Here is a 21460-nt window from a genome sequence, read left to right on the forward strand (position 1 = left end):
GGACATTATTCTTTAGTCTATTATTTTAGACATAATTCTTGGGTTTGTTATTTCGGACAATATTCTGTCCTTGAATATTTCAAGCATTATTCTTTTGTTTATTATTTCGGAAATTATTTTTTTCTTTAATATTTCAGGCATTATTCTTTCGCACATTATTCTTTTCTTTAATATTTCAAACATTATTCTTTAGTTTATTATTTCGGATATTATTCTTTTCCTTAATATTTCAGACATTATTCTTTTGTTTATTTTTTCGGAAATTATTCTTTTCTTTAATATTTCAGACATTATTCTTTTGTCTATTATTTCGGAAATTATTATCTTCTTTAATATTTTAGACATTTTTCTTTTGTTTATTATTCGCACATTATTCTTTTCTTTAATATTTCGGACATTATTCTTGTGGTTATTGTTTCGGAAATAATTTTCTTCTTTAATATTTCAGACATTATTCTTTTGTTTATTTTTTCGGGCATTATTCTATTTTTTAATTGTTTATACATTATTCTTTTCTTTGTTATTTCAGACATTCCCCTTGACATTTATTGTTTCACACATTATTTTTTCTTTAATATTTCAGACATAATTCTTTTGTTTATTATTTTGAACTTTATTCTTTTCTTTAATATTTCAGACATTATTCTTTTGTTTATTATTTCGGAAATTATTATTTTCTTTAATATTTCACACATTATTGTTTTGCTTATTATTCTGAACATTATTATTTAGTTTAATATTTCTGGCATTAGACTTTTGTTTATTATTTCGGACATTATTCTCTTGTCTTTTATTTCAGACATTATTCTTTTGTTTAATATTTCAGACATTATTGTTATGTTTATTATTTCGGAAATTATTATCTTCTTTAATATTTTCGACATTATTCTTTTGTCAATTATTTCGGAAATTATTTTTTTCTTTAATATTATAGACATAATTCTGTTGTTTATTATTTCGCACATTATTCTTTTCTTTAATATTTCAGACATTATTCTTGTGTTTATTATTTGAGAAATGATTATCTTCTTTAATACTTCAGTAATTATTCTTTTGTTTATTATTTCGAAAATCATTTTTTTCTGTAATATTTCAGACATTATTCTTGTGTTTATTATTTCGCCCAATATTCTTTTCTTTAATATTTATGGCATTATCATTTTGTTTATTATTTCAGAAATTATGTTATTTTTAATATTTCAGACATTATTATTTAGTTTATTATTTCTGAAATTATATTTTTCTTTAATATTGAAGACATTATTCTTTTGTTTAATATTTCAGAAATTATATTCTTTAATACTTCAGTCATTATTTTTTTTGTTTATTATTTCGGGAATTATTATTTTTTTAATATATCAGACATTATTCCTTTGTTTAATGTTTCGGAAATTATTATTTTCTTTAATATTTCAGACATTATTCTTTTACTCATTGTTTCGAAAATTATTCTTTTTCTTTAACATTTCATGCATTATTCTTTTGTTTTTTTTATTTCAGACATTATTATTTTCTTTAATATTTCAGTCATTATTCTTTTCTTCAATATTTCGGACATTATTCTTTTGTTTTTTATTTCAGACATTATTCTTTTCTTTAATATTTCGGACATTATTCTTTTCTTTAATATTTCAGACATTATTCTTTTCTTCAATATTTCAGACATTATTATTTTCTTTAATATTTCAGTCATTATCCTTTTCTTCAATATTTCGGACATTATTCTTTTGTTTTTTATTTCAGACATTATTCTTTTCTTCAATATTTCAGACATTATTCTTTTCTTTAATATTTCGGACATTATTCTTTTCTTCAATATTTCAGACATTATTCTTTTCTTTAATATTTCAGTCATTATTTTTTTCTTCAATATGTCGGACATTATTCTTTTCTTCAATATTTCGGACATTATTCTTTTCTTCAATATTTCGGACATTATTCTTTTCTTCAATATTTCGGACATTATTCTTTTCTTCAATATTTCAGACATTATTCTTTTCTTCAATATTTCAGACATTATTCTTTTGTTTATTAGTTTGGACATAATTTTTTTCTTTAATATTTCAGAGATTACTCGTTTGTTTATTATTTCGGACATTATTCTTTTCTTTAATATTTCAGGCATTATTCTTTTGTTTATTAATTCGGACATTATTCTTTTCTTTAATATTTCCGCTCCTTTTTTTGTTTATTATTTCGGACATTATTCTCTTCTTTAATATTTATTTTATATTTATTATTCTTTTATTTATTATTTCAGGAATAGTCATTTTCCTTTATATGTCAGACATTTTGTTTTTGTTAATTATTTCGGAAATTATTCTTTTCTTTATCATTACAGACTTCGGTTTTCTTTATTACTGCGGACATCATTGTTTGGTTTATCATTTCAAACGTTATCTTAATTTTTTATTTTTAACATTATGTCCTTTATTATTTAGGAGTTCTTTTATTAATCATTTCGGCATTATGCTTTACGTTTTTATATCGGACATGATTCTTTTGTTTATTATTTCAGACATTATTTTGTTCATTTATGTTTTTTTTTATCATTTCGTATATTTTTCTTTTCTTTATTATGTCGGACATTCTTTTATTTATTACTCTTTTATTATTTTTTCTTTTTTTTTTTCAAACATTATTATTTTTTATTATTTCAGACAAAAGTCTTTTCTTTTTATTCCGGACATTTTTTTTATTATTTAGGACATTATTTTGCTTATTATTTCGACATTTTTTTTTGTTTTTTTTAGGACTTTATTTGTTTATTATTTCGAATTTTATTTTGTTTATTGAGGACATTTTTTTATTATTTTTACATTATGTTGTTTAATATTTCGGACATCATTCTTTCATTTATTAATTCGGACATTATTCTTTTTTATTATTTCGGACATTATTCTTTTTTTCCTTTATTTCGGACATTATTCTTTTTGTCATTATTTCGGACATTATTCTTTTTGTCATTATTTCGGACATTATTCTTTTTGTCATTATTTCGGACATTATTCTTTTTGTCATTATTTCGGACATTATTCTTTTTGTCATTATTTCGGACATTATTCTTTTTGTCATTATTTCGGACATTATTCTTTTTGTCATTATTTCGGACATTATTCTTTTTGTCATTATTTCGGACATTATTCTTTTTGTCATTATTTCGGACATTATTCTTTTTGTCATTATTTCGGACATTATTCTTTTTGTCATTATTTCGGACATTATTCTTTTTGTCATTATTTCGGACATTATTCTTTTTGTCATTATTTCGGACATTATTCTTTTTGTCATTATTTCGGACATTATTCTTTTTGTCATTATTTCGGACATTATTCTTTTTGTCATTATTTCGGACATTATTCTTTTTGTCATTATTTCGGACATTATTCTTTTTGTCATTATTTCGGACATTATTCTTTTTGTCATTATTTCGGACATTATTCTTTTTGTCATTATTTCGGACATTATTCTTTTTGTCATTATTTCGGACATTATTCTTTTTGTCATTATTTCGGACATTATTCTTTTTGTCATTATTTCGGACATTATTCTTTTTGTCATTATTTCGGACATTATTCTTTTTGTCATTATTTCGGACATTATTCTTTTTGTCATTATTTCGGACATTATTCTTTTTGTCATTATTTCGGACATTATTCTTTTTATTGTTTAGGATATTATTGTTTTCTTTATTATTTCAAACATTATCTTGTTCATTAATAAAATGGTTTCTGGATAAGAACAAAAAGTTATCTTTTATAAACGAATGCTCATAGAGTACGATTACAGGTCTTTTCAATGCGACTTTTACATTTCTGCCTCGTTTGTCTATTTTTACTTCAACTAACACTTGCATCAATGATCCGTTATTCCTGATATTTTTCAAGCATTAAAAATATCAGCATCACATTCTGTTCGTATAGGCACGATAAAACATCGTTGTTTTTAGTCAGCGCTACCACGTAACCAGTTTAATGGTAGGGTTTGGATGTCAACGAAACCTTATAACACCTTTCTTCCATATTAAGTTCAGTAAAGACTGGGCTGTTTTAGGTCTAGGGAATTTAACCCTAGTGGTGAGGGCTTGTTTAGGATAGATATGTCATGAAGTAATTATACTGTTTATTACCCTTTTTTAGTATAGTTTTTGCTTTGATTTTTTTAGTATAGTTTTTTTTTTCAGTATAGTTTTTGTTTTGTATTTTTAGTATAGTTTTTGTTGAGCCATACTCTTAAATAATTGATTTCTACGCAGTGTCCACCATCATCGAATTTTTTTTTATAAGGTAGTCACCAGTTATCAAGGCCCGGAAGGCACTCAGGATAAGGGTTATTGCGTGTACAGTAATCAATGGGATAGTATCCTAGTAATCGTTAGTATTGGAGACTTGATAAATTGTCTTACTTAAGGGGGCGGTTCATCAGAAATTTGTTTATGTTGGACTTGACGACATCCAGGTTGTAGTCAGGTGGGAAACAAACGGAAGAGAGTTCCACAGGCGTGCACTTCTAAGAAAGAAGCTTTGTTCATGGAATCTACGTTTTGGTTTTGGCACATCTAAAGAGTGGGAAGAATTTTCTCACGTGGCACTCATTAACACTTATCTTCGAGTAGTCTCTGGATCTTGTTAAGCAGTGACTGTATAGTATAAAGAACATAAACACCAATGTTTAATGGAGTCTATTATTAGTGCTTTGTGGATCCCATTAGTAATTTTTGTGTATCTTATTCACTAAAAAAGAACCAACAAACAGACAAAGATGGGGGGGGGTAAATGTAACATCTACTTTGGCGTAAATCAAAACCAAAGCCAAACAAACAAAGAAGGCAAAACAAAACATTTTAGTGACTCCCGTGTTTCAACATCAGCATCTGAAGGAACAAAAAACCAGTAAGAAAGAAAATGTTGCGTTAGGTTTGGGACGGAGTGGGCAAACAAGCGTCTTGCAATTCTCAGAATCAATAAATCTTAACAATGGTGATAAGCAAAATAGGAAAGATTTCTGACGATTATTAAATTACTATATCGATTTTTATCATTAGGTGAGCGAAAAGAGAAATCGGTTGACAATGTATTCGAGCGATAAGCTTGCTTGTCTCAGACTTCCCCAATTAGTGTGACCAACTAATCTATTCGCAAAGGCACATACGCGTCACGCGCGCAATATATATATATATATATATATATATATATATATATATATATATATATATATATATATGCTAGAAGACCGTCTGCCGTTGCTCGGTTGTAAATATATTTTATATATTTACGCGAGCAAATTTCGTATTTATTATTGTAGACATTATACTCCATTTATTTTTATATTTTACCTAATATATTAGTGATTTCAGAAGTTAAGAAAAGTATGACTTGTGGGCCATCATCTAGAATCGAAATTAAAACATATAGCGTTCTAGACTTAGTCGTTAACTTTGCAAGCATTTGCTAGAAATGACGTCATGACAATAACGTTTGAGACGGTGACAAATAAGTCCAGTGGTTAGAGTACTACTAAAAATCAATTGTAAAATATTATATTCTCCTGAAGGTTGAACGTTCAATCCTCAGTGTGGGTGACCGAAATATACAATTGCGAATTACTTAGAACCTCTATCCAGTTATGGCTGACGAAACAAGAGCATGCTACCCCCGTGAAGTAAATAAAGGGTTCCACTCGAAATTCCCGAATTCGACAGAAACATTTCCGAGTTCGACAAGATACACCTGAAAAAGGTCGGAGGTTATATCGACCGAAACATTGTGAAAAAACGTTTCTTAGTGTTTTGTCCGAACGAAATTTAACACAGTGTCTTCGTCCCATCTCCCACTGGGGTCTTGGTGTACTCACGGTCGTTGATTCTGCCATGTCCTCTAAAATAAGGGCAATCGGTGAATAAATAATGCAGATATCACGTTTTTTTTTTTTGGGGGGGGGGGTCACCCTGTATATATATATATATATATATATATATATATATATATATATATATATATATATATATATATATATATATATGTATATATATATACATATATATATATACATATATATATACATACATGCACATACATACATACATATATATATATATACATAATGTATGAAAAAAGTGAGTATACCCCTCACATTTCTTCAAATATTAAAGTATATCTCTTTATAGGACAACACTGAAAAAATAATTTTTTTACACAATGAAAGTAGTCTGTTTGCTGCATATATAAGAGATTTTATTTATTTTCCCCTTGATATAACTCAAAATATAGCCATTAAAAGCTAACTCCCTGACAACAAAAGTGAGTACATCCCTTACGAAAAGTTGCCAATATTAACATACAACATATCAACTCTCAATATTTGGTCTGGCCACCATCGTTATCCAAAACTGCTTTTACTCGCATGGGTATGGAGTTTACCAGAGCTTCACATGTAGCCACTGGAATTCTCTTCCACTCTTCAATTACGATGTCGCAGAGCTGGCGGATATTTGAGACTTTGTGCACCTCCACCTTCTGCTTGAAGATGCCCCAAAGATGTTCTATTGGGTTCAAGTTTGGAGACATGCTTGGCCAGTCCGTCACCTTTACCCTCAGCATCTTCAGTAAAGCAGTGGTTGTCTTGGATGTGTGTTTTGGATCATTGTCATTCTGGAACTGTTCTGTGGCCCAGTTTCTGGAAAGAGGGCATCATGTTCTGCTGCAGTATTTGACAGTACATGCTGAAGTTCATATTTCTCTCAATGAAATGTAACTCTCCAATACCTGCAGCACTCATGCAGCTCCATTCCTACCACCATGTTTATGTGCATATATACATGTGACTTTTTCATTTAATCACATTAAAATAAGATATAATTTTATGCGTAAATTTTCAGTATTTTCTTCAACAGTGCTCAATACATAGGTAGAGCTAGGTAGTAAGTTATGAAAATATATATGGCATTCTAAGCTACACAGAATATTTCACGTTTCATTCTTGTGAGAATTAGTCAGGCTTATGCGAAAAGTCATGGTGATCGCGCATTTTTATATAAACTTATGGTATTGAATTTTCTAGTTAGCCAGCTTTTTAGTTTAACCGCACCCATCCTAACCTGCCAATGGTCGGGCACTTACAGGACAAATGTACATTTGACCTCAGGGTCACCCTTTTCCTTTTTGTGTTTTTATGGGAAGGGTAGGTATCCTTTGTGTGTAGGAAGATGACCTATTGGACTTGGAGTTTACGTATACTGGATTAGCGCTATCTTTTAAGTAGGGTATATATGTATTATTGTCTAAACATTTAATTGTCCGCTACCTACTTACCTACCTACATATCTACCTACCTATCTACCTACTTACCTACCTACCTACCTACCTACCTACCTACGTATCTACCTACCTACCTACCTACTTACCTACCTACCTATCTATCTACCTACCTACCTACCTACCTACCTACCTATCTACCTATCTACTTACGTATCTACCTACCTACCTACCTACCTACTTACCTACCTACCTATCTACCTACCTACTTACCTACCTACCTATCTACCTACCTACTTACGTATCTACCTATCTACCTACCTACTTACCTATCTACCTACCTACTTACCTACCTACATATCTACCTACCTATCTACCTACTTACCTACCTATCTACCTACCTACCTACCTACGTATCTACCTACCTACCTACCTACTTACCTACCTACCTATCTACCTACCTACCTACCTATCTACCTATCTACTTACGTATCTACCTACCTACCTACCTACCTACCTATCTACCTACCTACTTACCTACCTACCTATCTACCTACCTACTTACCTACCTACCTACCTACCTACTTACCTATCTACCTATCTACCTACCTACTTACGTATCTACCTACCTACCTACCTATCTATATATCTATCTATCTATCTATCTATCTATCTATCTATCTATCTGTCTGTCTATATAATTATCTATCTATCTATCTGTCTATATAATTATCTATCTATCTATCTGTCTATCTATCTAGCTAGCATTGAGTGGACAACAGGTGTCAAACTCTGTGATCCGGTCAGTTTGCACCAGAAAGTATGCGGACAGGGACCGGACGTGATGTGTCATGTATCACGTAATCTTGTTTGCGAAAGCATAGTCGGAGTTGGACCCGAGGCGGCAAACAAGCAAGATGGGTTAAAAGGGTCGCTCCATGAGGGAGGTGAATAGAGAAACCACAAGCCAAGATTCACTCCAATTCTGCTGTGACGAGATTCCTGAGGAGTCAATAAAAATATATATAAAACACTCATTAGTCTTGGGTTCCTGTCTTAAAGCGTCTTTGTTACAACAGGTACGACTCCACCCAAGATGATTGACGAATCCCCCCAGGCAGAGGCAAAAAGACAGAGGCAGCCAACAGCGGACAAGTATGTTGTCTTTGTTTCGTGCATTATATGTTCTGACACGCATATATAAAACCTAGACGAGCCATTAAGACATTTAGGACACGAGGACAAGAGTCCGTTATACCACAAACACAACGTACATAGACACATGCATCTGACCAGTTATTTAAAGATATAATAATATTGATTTAGATAGACGCAATGTAATAATATTTAATTACTAGTATTTGGTCTACTGTATTCTCTTAACTGAAATAAAACGGGTAAATATTTGCAAGATGCCGACCAAGTCTTATATGTCAATCATTACACTAAGATCTTTCTTCTGAGTTCCACGGCTCTTATATCTGTTCAGTGTCATTTTTTCATGGTTTTGTTGATGTATGTGGCTAGACCAGACCCAGTTTTATTTCACCTGTGACCATGCAACAGCAATAGCGTTTATCTATCTTATAAATATAATAAAGAATGATGCTCAGGGTTTCTTTCATTGACTTACGAGTTACCTACAATAAGTTTTCAAACTTTTTTATATAGGCATTTAAAATTATTCTAGACTCTTGAAAATTCAGTATGTTATTCCTATACATCTTATGAGATGTGGATAATTTTTTTATGATTTCAGGTTCAAATGAACAGCTAAAGTAGGAATTGGAATACACCCTACTAAAGCCTGGATGTCAAAGCTGGTGAATTTCAGAAATGCAATCTGGACGTGAGGACACTTTAGAAGAAAACTTGTTAAACTTGGAAAATGTTACAGGAACGCATGGAATGCTTCAGACTGCTTTTGGGCCATCTTGCATGAATCGAGCATTAGCTTTTTAGTGGCATAAGAGATTCGAGGGTGGTAGAAAGTCTGTGATGAGAGGCTATGGGAGGAGTAAGGAAGTCAGAACATCAGAGTTAATTTGCTAAATAAAGCATGTCATGGATAAGGATCGTCATCTATAATATAAATCTCACATCTCTGTTTAAATGCATTTATGTATGTATGTATGTATGTATGTATGCCTAAAACAAAGAGGCGACGGGTTTTCACGAGATCGGTATCGTTTTGAATCTCGACCTTTCGGACGACAAATATCGAAAAATTCGCTAAAAACATTCATTCATTCACCCTCAACTGGGCACTTTTATACAGGGAGGGGTCGCTTTTTTCGCCAATATTTTCGAAAGTCATCCCCTCTTTTCGATTGTCTAGCCTTTATTTAAACCTACGTCACTTCCTGTTTGGCGATGGGCGTAACAGCAAAAACGTCAGTTTTTTTCCTTTTCTTACGATCTATGCCTCCTTCGCAGTACGGGTTTGAGCCCGCCTGCCTACTACCATTTTTTCTCTTTTTTTTTTGCTCAACACGCACCTCCAAACATCCGGGTAACGCCGGACACCCAGGTTAATGTGTCTATAGAGACAATAAGTGCACAGTTTGATATCAGTGTGGGAACTGTACACACAATTATTCGCAAGGAATTAAAGATGTGGAAAATGTGCATCCTTGTCATAGACTATTTGACAAAGATGCGCATGAAGACATTTCCTCACTATCCCCATAGTCCAGATCTAAGCTCAAGGAAAACCTTAGAGGTTGTCGTTATGAGGCAGTTGATGATTTGAAAGACGTGACGAGAGTCACTGATACGCTCACACCACAGAATTTCCATGAGATCTTCAAAAATTTGTTGGATCGGTACAATGCATTGCAGCCGAAGGAGATTACTTCAAAGGGGACTATAATCTCATGCGTTTACTCTCAATAAAAATGCCCATACTAAAAACGTCTGGAAACTTATTGAAGGCACCTTGTATAATTCGGAAATTGAACGTTTCTGGACTTATACTTATGCGATTTTTATATTATTTATACCTATCGAACATAATCCTGAATTTATGTCATTGGTTTTCTAAACATCTAAATCGTATGAGTTTGTGACGAGTAAAATAACGAAAATCAATTACCAACTGATCTCTTTTTAACGGGGAAACTTTCGCCTCCAAGTCCCTCGGGGATAACGGTGACTTCTTCTTCGACTGAAAAATAAAGGAGAATATGAAATAGAATAGGGGACAGTCAATATGGCGGCTCATTCGAATTAAAGAATTAAAATCGCCGTGACAACAAATTTATATATATATATATATATATATATATGTATATATACATATATATATATATATATATATATATATATATATATATATATATATATATATATATAAACAATGGTGAATATAGTAGACTAGACAAATTAAAAACAAAAATGGCGAAGTGACAGAAAATCAATAGGAAAAAGGAAAATTAATTGTAAAAGAAAAAAAATGGCTGAACAAGAAAATTGGGAAAAATCATCGTGTCAGTAAATAAATAGAAATCGTATTAAAGACGCTATTTTAATCAACTATAAAAACGAGTGTTATTTGAAATGGACACGATTAAGTTTTTTTTTTTAAATATAAACTTTTTGTTTAGTTACGTAATTTATCTCAACTATTATATAAAAGTCATTTTGTGTTCGTGTGTGTGTGTGTGTGTGTGTGTGTGTGTGTGTGTGTGTGTGTGCGTGTGTGCGCGCGTATGTGTGTGTGTGTGAGTTCCTCATAGGTTTCGAAACGGCTGAGCTGATCTTTTGCAAATTTTACATAAAGGTAAGTTATATTTCTGGCAGTATTTTTAGATATATTTTGTACAGAAATTCATCCGATAAGTAGCGAAAATCGAAAAAATCCGATCTTAAAAATCTTTCTTCTCTTATAGATAAAAATAATTTTTACAGGGTGTGACATAATCAACCTGAGGGAGCAATTTGCCCTCATTGGGGAGCTTTAGATTCCTCCAGGGGCTCGAGGAGGGCCGAATAACTATGCTAAGACCGTTTTAATTGATCCCAGGTAGCGACAGATATCCTGAGGAAATAGAGAATATAAATATATATTTTATTTCATTGTCAAAATGGATATTGTTTGGGAATCAGAGAAATATATTTTGCAGCTAAAATTGATGACAGGAAACTTGAAGCATAATACTGTCTGGCTTCCGTGAACTCAAAGTCAGATGGGAATTAGTATGTCTGTAAATCTCAGATCACATATTCAGGAATTGCACACCCGTAAAATCTGAGGTTTCCCGATTCCGTGGCGTGATCTGATTGGCTAAGGAGACTTCCAACCTCGACCATACACAACTATTAATACGAGTGTCGCGCGGAAAAGCCAGTTTCGAAGCAGTTTCCGAAGGATTGTGTACATGAAACTCGAAGTAGACCGCCGTTCCCTGGAGACGTGACTCTTCCTCCTCCTCCGCCCGTCTGACGCTGTCTGTGAAGAGAGATTGAACTTTTAAAAACTTACTAAGAACTGACGATATTTGTAAAAAACGTTGTACATAAGTTTGTGAAATAATTCTGTAGAATAGAATTCACGTGTCTGTTTTTCTTTCTGCCTGCGACTTCGATATTCGCTTTCAGCATACAGGATTCAATGTAACAACCCCAGAGAAGGACCAGACGATCCGAGCCGAATTTCCAAACAAAAAGGGGTCCTAGCCGAGCTTCATCAGTGTGCGGTTACAGGGGAATCTTTTAGGTGTAACCTTGGCCGATGTAACGTAAAATATTCCCCTGTAAAAATTCTTCATTTTCATCTATAAGAGAAGAAAGACTATTTTTAAGATCTTCAAGCCCAAATATCAGCTGACGTGATATTGTAAACAAACACAGACGGAAAATGATAAACCACATTATCATTTTTTTTATTTATTTTTATTTTTTTTTTTATTGCGAATAAGTCCACCGGGCAAATTATTCCTCGTAATATATAATATTCAATAGAGGAGTGATTCTGGTATTTCTGCATAAATTAAAATATAATGTTTAAATTATTGTACAACCAGACGACGTTGGGCATCCAGCTAGTACCATTATAAAGCGATAGTCTGACAGTTTGTCCTACTCTCACAGGCATTGTTCTAGTTTAATAAGATTCCGAAAATATTTACTTACGAAAATCGACCTTTCTTCCAGTTCGGTAAGTTATAATATATTTTCTCCGGCTTTCCTGAAACCTAGCCAAGTCTAATTAACTTGGCAGCTACAATGACCTACATACGTATACTTTACTAAGCTACAATGACCTACATACGTATACTCGGTAAGTTATAATATATTTTCTCCAGCTTTCCTGAAACCTAGCCAAGTCTAATTAAATCGGCAGCTACAATGACCTACATACGTATACTTTTAGGGACTTATTTTTTATACTTGTTCCATTTTCGTAAGCTTATTTGCTTTATAGCAATTTCTACTGAAGGCTTCTTCTCGACACTCGCTGTTTTCCATTTTTTTGTTCTATATGACGCGTTTACGAACACCTATTTTTGTACCACTTATTTAAATTAATATTCTACACTTGTAACCCCATTATCACGATTGTTTCAGTATTATAACAGACTAGCAAGGAGACCCGATGTTATCCAGGATTGAATGAGGATCAACGAATGTTCCACACTTTCAATACTTTTATTGCCATCGAAATCAGTGAAATCGACCATTTTTCAATCATATCGATTGATTGTCTGCTCTAGTCTGTGGTTAATGCCGTCCTGCAGTGACTTAATCTACAATACATCCTAATCGACATTGCACTGTAGAGAACCTACTGTATATTTTATAAAATTGTTTATATAATGGCTTGAATTAAAGTTTCAAATGAAAAATTCAAGTATCGTTGTTGAATTGTGCTCTAAACAGAAACAGTCATTTCGAACGCGGATCTGTCTTATCAAAGAATCTTCTGTTGATTTTATACGTCTGGCCCTTCTGCTTGTACGATGATAAAACTTTTCAAATGCACTTGCGATATTAGGCTGCATAAAAGTATTAACTTTGATCAAAATCGATTATCGATTTTCCATACTTATCAGAAGCATTCTGATACAAAAATAATGTAAAAACACTACCAGACACATAAGGTATGTTTTTGTGATATTTAAAAAAAAAATCGGCCCAGCCGTTTTGAAGTCCATATGAAACACACACACACACACACACACACACACACACACACACACACACACACACACACACACACACAGAGTGTCTTTTGTATATAAGTATAGATACTTTGAATAGCAGGGGACTCATATTGGGACAATACATATAACGGATAGAACGATAGTGATGATGAGGGAGAGAAGACATTTATATATATTACAGTTCTGGATGCTTGGGACTTCATATATATATACTGACTGGAGATGTATACAAGTTCTTAACACAGAGGAGGAGAGATGCACAACCCTCGAAGGGTTACACAATGTTCATTATAGATAATGATAGTAACAATTACTTTTTCTGTTGTAACTGAATGACGACACGAGACAACACTTACAAAACATGATGATGATTGCTTCATTCATCTGATCGGCCGGTCGATGACGTCACGAATTCACTTGTATCTACATGGTTAATCTTCTACATTTCGCTTCCAAAGGGTCAACTGACCAACTGACTGCCACTGACTGACTCTCAACTCTCTCTGACTGACTCTAACTGACTGACGAACCCATAGAACTACATGGATAATTGTTCTTTGTCTATGACGTCAGAAGCGTGTTTTTCAAACGTGACTAATTTCATGTGGCTATGCATATGTTTGTCCAAAACACACTTTTGACACAAAAGAATCCTCAACTCTAAACTAACCTTATTTTAAAGAATATAATTTAATTTGCATTGTTCATTCTTTTACTGACATATTTAATATTCAGATTCCTAAAAGAATGAACAATCAATTCTTTTTTCCGATATAAACAATATTTAACTATTCTAATAGAATTCAACAATAGAGTAATTTCTCACGTTCCATTTCTTGACTTTGCCTACAGGGTTCGATTCTAGGCTTATCCTAATCTCATTTTCACTTATCTAATATTTTTCTTATTTACATGGGAAGGGGACAGCCTTTCCCTGCAACACGAAAATTAACCGTTTGATAAGTTATCATCTTCTAGCTTTCTCTAATTCTCCTAAACACTAGCCTATCATAATAACACTAAATGAACTAACAATAAGAATCTCTATCTCTATTATATAAAATTATTTTTGTGTGCGTGAGTTCCTTCCTTATAGATTCCGAAATGGCTGAACTTATCTTTTTCAAATTCACGTTTAGTCAATTTATATGCCTGGCAGTGTTCTTAGATATGTTTTGTACAGAAATTCATCCGATAAGTATCGGAAATTGAAAAAATCCGATCTTACAAATAGCTCGTCTCTTTATAGATATATAGGGAGATAATAAAATTTCAGTATATCATTTCTTTAAAAACAAAACAAAACCAAAAAAAAAAAAACAGATTTATTGTAATCTGGTGACATATCATAGTGGTAGATCATTCGACTGTTCAAGCCGGGGTGTACCTCACGATTTTATCTTCGTTTTCTTATTAATGAGTTCAATTAAAGATAAAAGGAGTGTTACAATTTAAAATCGCCGCAAATCATTTCTCCGCTTGCATATTTTAAGACTAAACATTAATCAGAAGTGATTTTTCCAGGGCATACATCGTCAAGCCTAAATATCAGCTGACGTGATATTGCCAACGGAGAGAGAATTTTATAAGCGACATTATTATTATTATTATTATTATTATTATTATTATTATTATTATTATTATTATTATTATGATTTATTTATTTATTTATTTGTGTATTTATTTATTTATGTATTTATTCTATTATTTTTTTCAAATTAGTCTACCGGGCAAATTATTCCTCGTAATATATAATAATCAATAGAGGATTTATTCTATAATAATACATACACAATCTGCATAAATTAAAATATGTTTAAGCGTATTGTACGACCGGCCAACGCTGGGCTGCCATCTAGTTGCATAATATAATGAGGTATTCTTTTCATGTTCTATTAACACAAGAAGTTGATCCTGTTTTCTATAATTGAAATCCTGTAAAAATGCATACTTCTATCATAAGTAACGTTGCCGAATAACGAAAAAAAGTTATATATTTTTTGTTTGTTTTATTTTATTTCAGCCGAACTTCTCAGAAATCAAAAGTCTGCTTCCTGGGGCAAACACTTGATATCAAACACATATTCGAATATTCAAGTTCACCTTTACTTCTCAAGCACTGAGTTAGTAAACCGACCTTTTAAATGTTATAGTATATCTTTATTGTGGTCTCTTGCACTTACTGGATTCTAGAACAAGAATTCATCTAGTCTGGCGGAGTATCCAGCTTTATGCTGTTACTTGAGGTAACATGACTTGGAGAAGATGTACCGTTACTCGTAAAAGACAGTGTGGGTTATCCATCCCAAGATCTTATGTTGGTCGTGAATTCTATGTGATTTGGAATATTTAGTCAGGTTTACTTGTATGGAAAATATCCTCATGCTAGATTGTACTGAAAACCCCTGTACAGAGAGATCTTGTCTTATATAACCGGTGTGTGCGTGTGTGTGTGTGTGTGTGTGTGTGTGTGTGTGTGTGTGTATAACAATATTGTCAGCATATATATATAACGAGTGTTTGTTAAGTTATGACTATCACGTGTTGTGATATGTGGTTTGTCTAGTATATATTTTTAACAGTACATATAACATTTATGATCGTCTTAACCCTGTTGTGATCTGTGATTACCTATTGTGTGTTGATGTGTATATACATATGTTAACAGTTTACCGATAGGATGTAAACACGAGACGAACATCGTTGTCGGTGAGAACACCAGCAAAAATCCACATTACCTCCAATCTTCCTTTCATCTGTCCTGAAATTAAAAGTGCTTTTCTCGGAGAAGTGAAAACGCCAAAGCCGAAATTACAGTTAAATCCGAAATTATTGGCACCCTTTCAATGTTTGCGTTGTTTGGAGAAAAACATTTTTTCACTAATTATTTTTATTAAAGTGTTGATGAACATTTATATCGACCATCTACAGATCTCCTGAAACACTTTTAGTTTATTATAAAATATTTAAAATAAATATTATTAATGATAACAAAAACAGACGAATTCGAATTTATTGGCACCAATGATTTTTATCATAGAATTCACGATATTTTATGCAAAATAATACTTGTTTATTATGAGTTGGGTATTGCATCATCTTCTCGAACGTTCCAAAGTCTTCTATAAATAACGTGCATTAGTCAATCCTTCACTTTATCAATAAAACCAGACTGCAAAGATGGCTAAAATTAAGGAACACAGTTTCGATGTAAGACAGAAAATAGTGGATGCACACATAAAAGGTACAAATCCATTTCCAAGCGTTTTGAAGTTCCTCTATCAACAGTGACGGGTCGAAGCCGTAAAAAGAAACCTTTTCCCAGAAGTGTACGACAATCATTCGAGAAGTGGAAAAGGACCCGAAAACTACTGGTAAGAAAGTAGTCCAACAATTGAGCGATCAAGGTATTGAAATTTTTTTTTTCGACATTGAGGAGGGCACTGAAGTAACACGGGATTCAGAAGTACCGACCAAGGAAGACTCCTCTCCTCTCCAAGAAACATGTTAAAGCCCGCTTAGAGTTTGCACGGGAGTTTATTGACAAGGATTCAACTTTTGGGGGTTCAGTTTTATGGTCAGATGAGACTAAAATTGAACTTTTGGCAGCAGAGATATGTCGTTTGTGTGGCGGAAGAAAAGAGAAGCCTTCAACCCAAAGAATATAGTCCCTACGGTGAAGTATGGTGGAGGAAACCGTATGTTTTGGGGTTACTTTTCGGCCAATGGCACTGGAAAACTTGTCACTGTGGATGGCATCATGAGGCAAGATCAATACATTAAAATATTGACTGAAAATCTGAAACCTTCTGCTGAAGCCCTTATTCTTGGAACCAACTGGGTCTTCCAACAGGACAATGATCCAAAACATACGGCGAAAAACGGTGAAGAAATGCCTTTTGGATAATGAAATAAACGTCCTGAAGTGGCCAAGTCAAAGTCCGGACTTTAATCCAATGGAAAACTTGTGGGCTGTGGTGAAGGCGAACATGAAAAGAAGGAAACCAAGGAACCTGAGGGAATTAGAAGATATCGCCAAGGAAAAATTGTTTAATGTTCCTGTTGATGTGTGTAGGAATTTAGTAATGTTGTATAGAAAACGACTGAAAGCTGTTATTAAAAACAAAGGCTTTGCAAGTGGCTATTGATAAAAGGTGCCAATAAATTTGAATTCGTCTGTTTTTTGTTATCATTAATAATATTTATTTTTAATATTTTATAATAAATTAAAAGTGTTTCAGGAGATCTGTAGATGGTCGATATAAATGTTCATCAACACTTTAATAAAAATAATTAATCAAAAAATGTTTTTTTCTCCAAAAAAATGTAAAAATTGAAAGGGTGCCAATAATTTCGGATTTAACTGTATATATTTCATTTATTCTTGCTGGGTTCCTTTGCAGAGTTGGCACGTTTTGTATGCGACTACATCTTGTTAATGTTGTGGCCTTATTTTAGGGGTTCACAATACCAAACAGGAGAGTCTGTAAAGTCATGTCAACGACTAGGCTGGCATGGAATCTCTGATTAGAGAGTCCAAAATGGCTGCCTTTCACAGCGATGGGAGAGTCCATGTGGAGACAGGAATAGGGGTGTCAGTTACCCCAGAACAGTTAAGTAGCCCGATTTTGACTTCCACCTGCGTCAAAGTCCAAAAATTCCGCTCGGCTGCTAGCACGTTGCATATCGAACTTTCTCTTGTAACTAAACTGTCGTGTCTCATAATCTATCATTTCCATTACGTCATCACTACACGTAGCCTAAAGATCCTTGTCTATCTTTTTTTTTTATCAGGTATCTTTTTTAAATATCGTTAGCTTAAATTCCATCTATTGAAGTAAACATAAAGTCAACATTCCTGGGAACTATTAAATGTAAATATTTAAACTTAATATAATTTTCGCATCGATAACATTTTTAGATCAAAATAATTACAATGATAAAAATCGACTATTATAATACTCATCATAATAATCGACTATTTTACTTTCGGGTGTTTTTTTTTTCCCGGTGGACTAACAACATAACATTTAGACAATCGAGGATAGTGTTTAGTAGGTATTCAGGTTCTCTTTCTATTGTATTATGCATTCGAAGATGAAAACTGAAAAAATGAATCAGAAATCATTACTTTTAAATGTGTTTGAAAATGTTTCAAAATAAAATAGAAAACATGCGTCCAAATTTGTTTATGCTATATGTTCTTGTCCAATAAAATTAGATTAAGTTATATCTAAGATCCTGAGCCAAATTAGTTAGCACTTTAATCCAGGCCATTATTTGGGGGAGCTAAGGTAATTAAAAAATAGTGATTTGCATCATTAACTTCTATAAATTGAAATTTTCTCAAATATTTCATGTTACTGCCTTAAAACGCCGTTCCACGATAAAATGGTGAGTGAAATGCCTAACATTCACACGCAATGCCCTTTGTGTAAACAAATAAAAGAACAAATAAAGCTTTCAGCATTTGATAATGTTTATCATCAAGATTTTGCTTATTCTTAGCAGCAGCCAGAGGATGATAAAGTCGTTAGAAACGATGTCTAGACGGTCAAGTTTCGATCCCAGCTTAATGTAGTTGCCTCCCCTACCGCATTGAAGATGTGTGATATAGACAAAACTTTGTGGTCGGCACACACACACACACACACACACACACACACACATACACACATACACACACACACACACACACACTTATATATATTGTATGTTCAATCCTCGACTAGGGAAAGGTGCAAACATTTCACGGCGTTAACATTATCTACAGCAGTTTTTATGTACTCTCTCCATCTCTCTCTCTCTCTCTCTCTCTCTCTCTGTATATATTCGTTCCATCTCTCTTTCTTTCTCTCTCTCTCTCTTTCTCTCTCTCTCTCTCCCGCTGTCTCACTCGCTCTTCTCTAACTCCGATTATTATTTTTCTTGTGTGTTTCTGTGTCCGTGTGTTTGTTTTACCATGCAGCTCACTACGATAAATTGTTATCACAAAAGCAAAAAAGTTCACCTACCTACTTTTCATTCCGCCTTTCCTTATGTATTCACGGGTTGTCACGAAACAACAACTATAGGAGATGAAAGTAACAGTCCGCAAATAAGTAAATACATAAAATTTTTCTTTATTAATTAACTTAAGGATATTTTTCTAAAAAAAAACAAACAGTTTGCCACACTAATTCCTTTTAAAAAATGAATTTTGTCTTTTTTTTTTTGGTAGTGGTGGTGGTGGGGGGTTGATTTACACAAACTAAGCCACAGCAACGCGTGGTCGGGTACGGCTAGTATATAATATATATTTTAATTATATTTCACCTTTTATTCATACCAATCCTTAATTTATGAAGCTCAATGTCATTGCATGATAAATAAATGACAAAGCACGTTGGCATTCGCAGTTCTTGACAGCACTTGTTTCCTAGTAAGTTGAGGAGTTTAGGGCAGAATAGATTCATTGATTGATATAATAATTAAATGAATGATTTTGCGCTACGAAACAGGTGCTGTCAATAATTTGAATGTCAACGTACTTAAAGGAATAAATTGTAAGTTGATCAACATCATGACATTTGGAATGTAGAGTTTTGTCATTTATTTGTAATATATATATATATGTGTGTATGTGTGTGTGTGTTTGTTGCGATAATATTAAACTTATCGTTCACACAAGCAGAGCAATATCTGATTGTAGATGATTTTATATAACTAATTGTTTGTGCCGATGACACCATGAACAAAAGTTCGAACTGTGGAAAAAATAACTCAGTTTGAAGCATTCGTATGTCTAGCAACACTTAAAACCTATCTATATATGACATACAATTTATATAATATATAAAGTAAAGCCGACCTTATTCGCAAATGTATTCCATCGATAGCTTTCTTTTTACAAAAGCAATATTCGATGCTGCTTTCTTAATTTTTTTAATGCAACATTTCGATTCAATTCCCCCTAGAATATATATTGATCGAGTCGGAATTATTTTGATACTGACTTATAGTTGAACGTAGTACTAGGCCATAATTCGCGCATGTATAGAGTGTTCTTACCACATTTGGACTGGTGCATCGGCTACTAGCTTTTCTCATCCTAGAAAGGGTTAAAAAAAGAATCGCCAACCTGATAGGTCCCGCGCTGTCAACCAAACTTCTTCCCCTGTCCCATCGACGAAATGTTTCATTCCTGTGCCTATTTTACAAAAATTTAATGGAAAATGCTCTGACGAAACGTTGTACTTCCCAGACCCCCTACAATCACCTAATGTTCTTGAACTCCAAAACTAAAGCACTACCGACCTACCAAGCACCCCCTCCCACCTTTCTCCTTTTTTCTTTTTCCGCTTTTCTCGCACCACTCCACTGACATCATTCATTCTTTCATTCCACCATAAACGAACATTTCTGTAAAGTCTGAGAAGTCTACATGACGGCCAAAAAACAATAATGTAACTAAACAGAAAAATACGGTAAAAAAAATAAAACGCATATTTGCTCTACAACAGTATTGAGCACTCTCTTCAGGTTTTTATTAATTACCATTTCTTATATATATATATATATATATATATATATATATATATATATATATATATAATGTGAGAGATTATATTATTATTTCCACATCCAAACAACGTTGCAGCTCACAAGCCATGGCAGATAACAAACCGGAAGTTCAAGACTCGAGTTTCGGCCTCATTTGGGCTCATCGGTTAGACATGTTCGAACTCTTGATTCGAAACCCGAGTCTCTTGCCTGTGAGGCGAGTACTTTGGCCACATCAGCAAACACGCTGCACACAAGAAAGTTGATTAACACAAATCAAGCAAACCACGGCGAAATGCGACTATGAAATGGACCTACTTCGTCTCGAACAAGGAATGCGGTCATCCAACCAGGCTATAACCTAAGCCGATGTCTCACAAGTAGGAATTTTTTTACTCGCATCCAAATGAGGGCAAAACTTGAGTCTTGGACTTTCGGTTTGTTGGCTGTCATGCCTCTTGTGAGCTATGCCGTTGTTTGGCTGTGAAAATAATTATATAT

At 33.1% G+C, this 21460-nt stretch overlaps 1 protein-coding gene across 3 annotated transcripts in view; it reads right to left on the reverse strand.

The window, feature by feature from the left end:
- Window positions 1-21460, reverse strand: part of LOC145242631 (uncharacterized) — a 110586-nt gene that overhangs the window by 84133 nt on the left and 4993 nt on the right. For 2 of the 3 annotated variants that reach the window (XM_080105752.1, XM_080105750.1), the window contains exon 2: window positions 10348-10419. The exons of the other annotated variant lie outside the window; for it this stretch is intronic. In XM_080105752.1, the coding sequence (XP_079961878.1) occupies window positions 10348-10419 (72 nt within the window). The remainder of the gene's footprint in view (window positions 1-10347; window positions 10420-21460) is intronic. 3 annotated transcript variants of the gene reach the window in all.

This window comes from Euprymna scolopes, chromosome 21 (genome assembly GCF_053919585.1).
Source record: "Euprymna scolopes isolate OS-2025 chromosome 21, ASM5391958v1, whole genome shotgun sequence".
NCBI lineage: Eukaryota > Metazoa > Mollusca > Cephalopoda > Sepiida > Sepiolidae > Euprymna > Euprymna scolopes.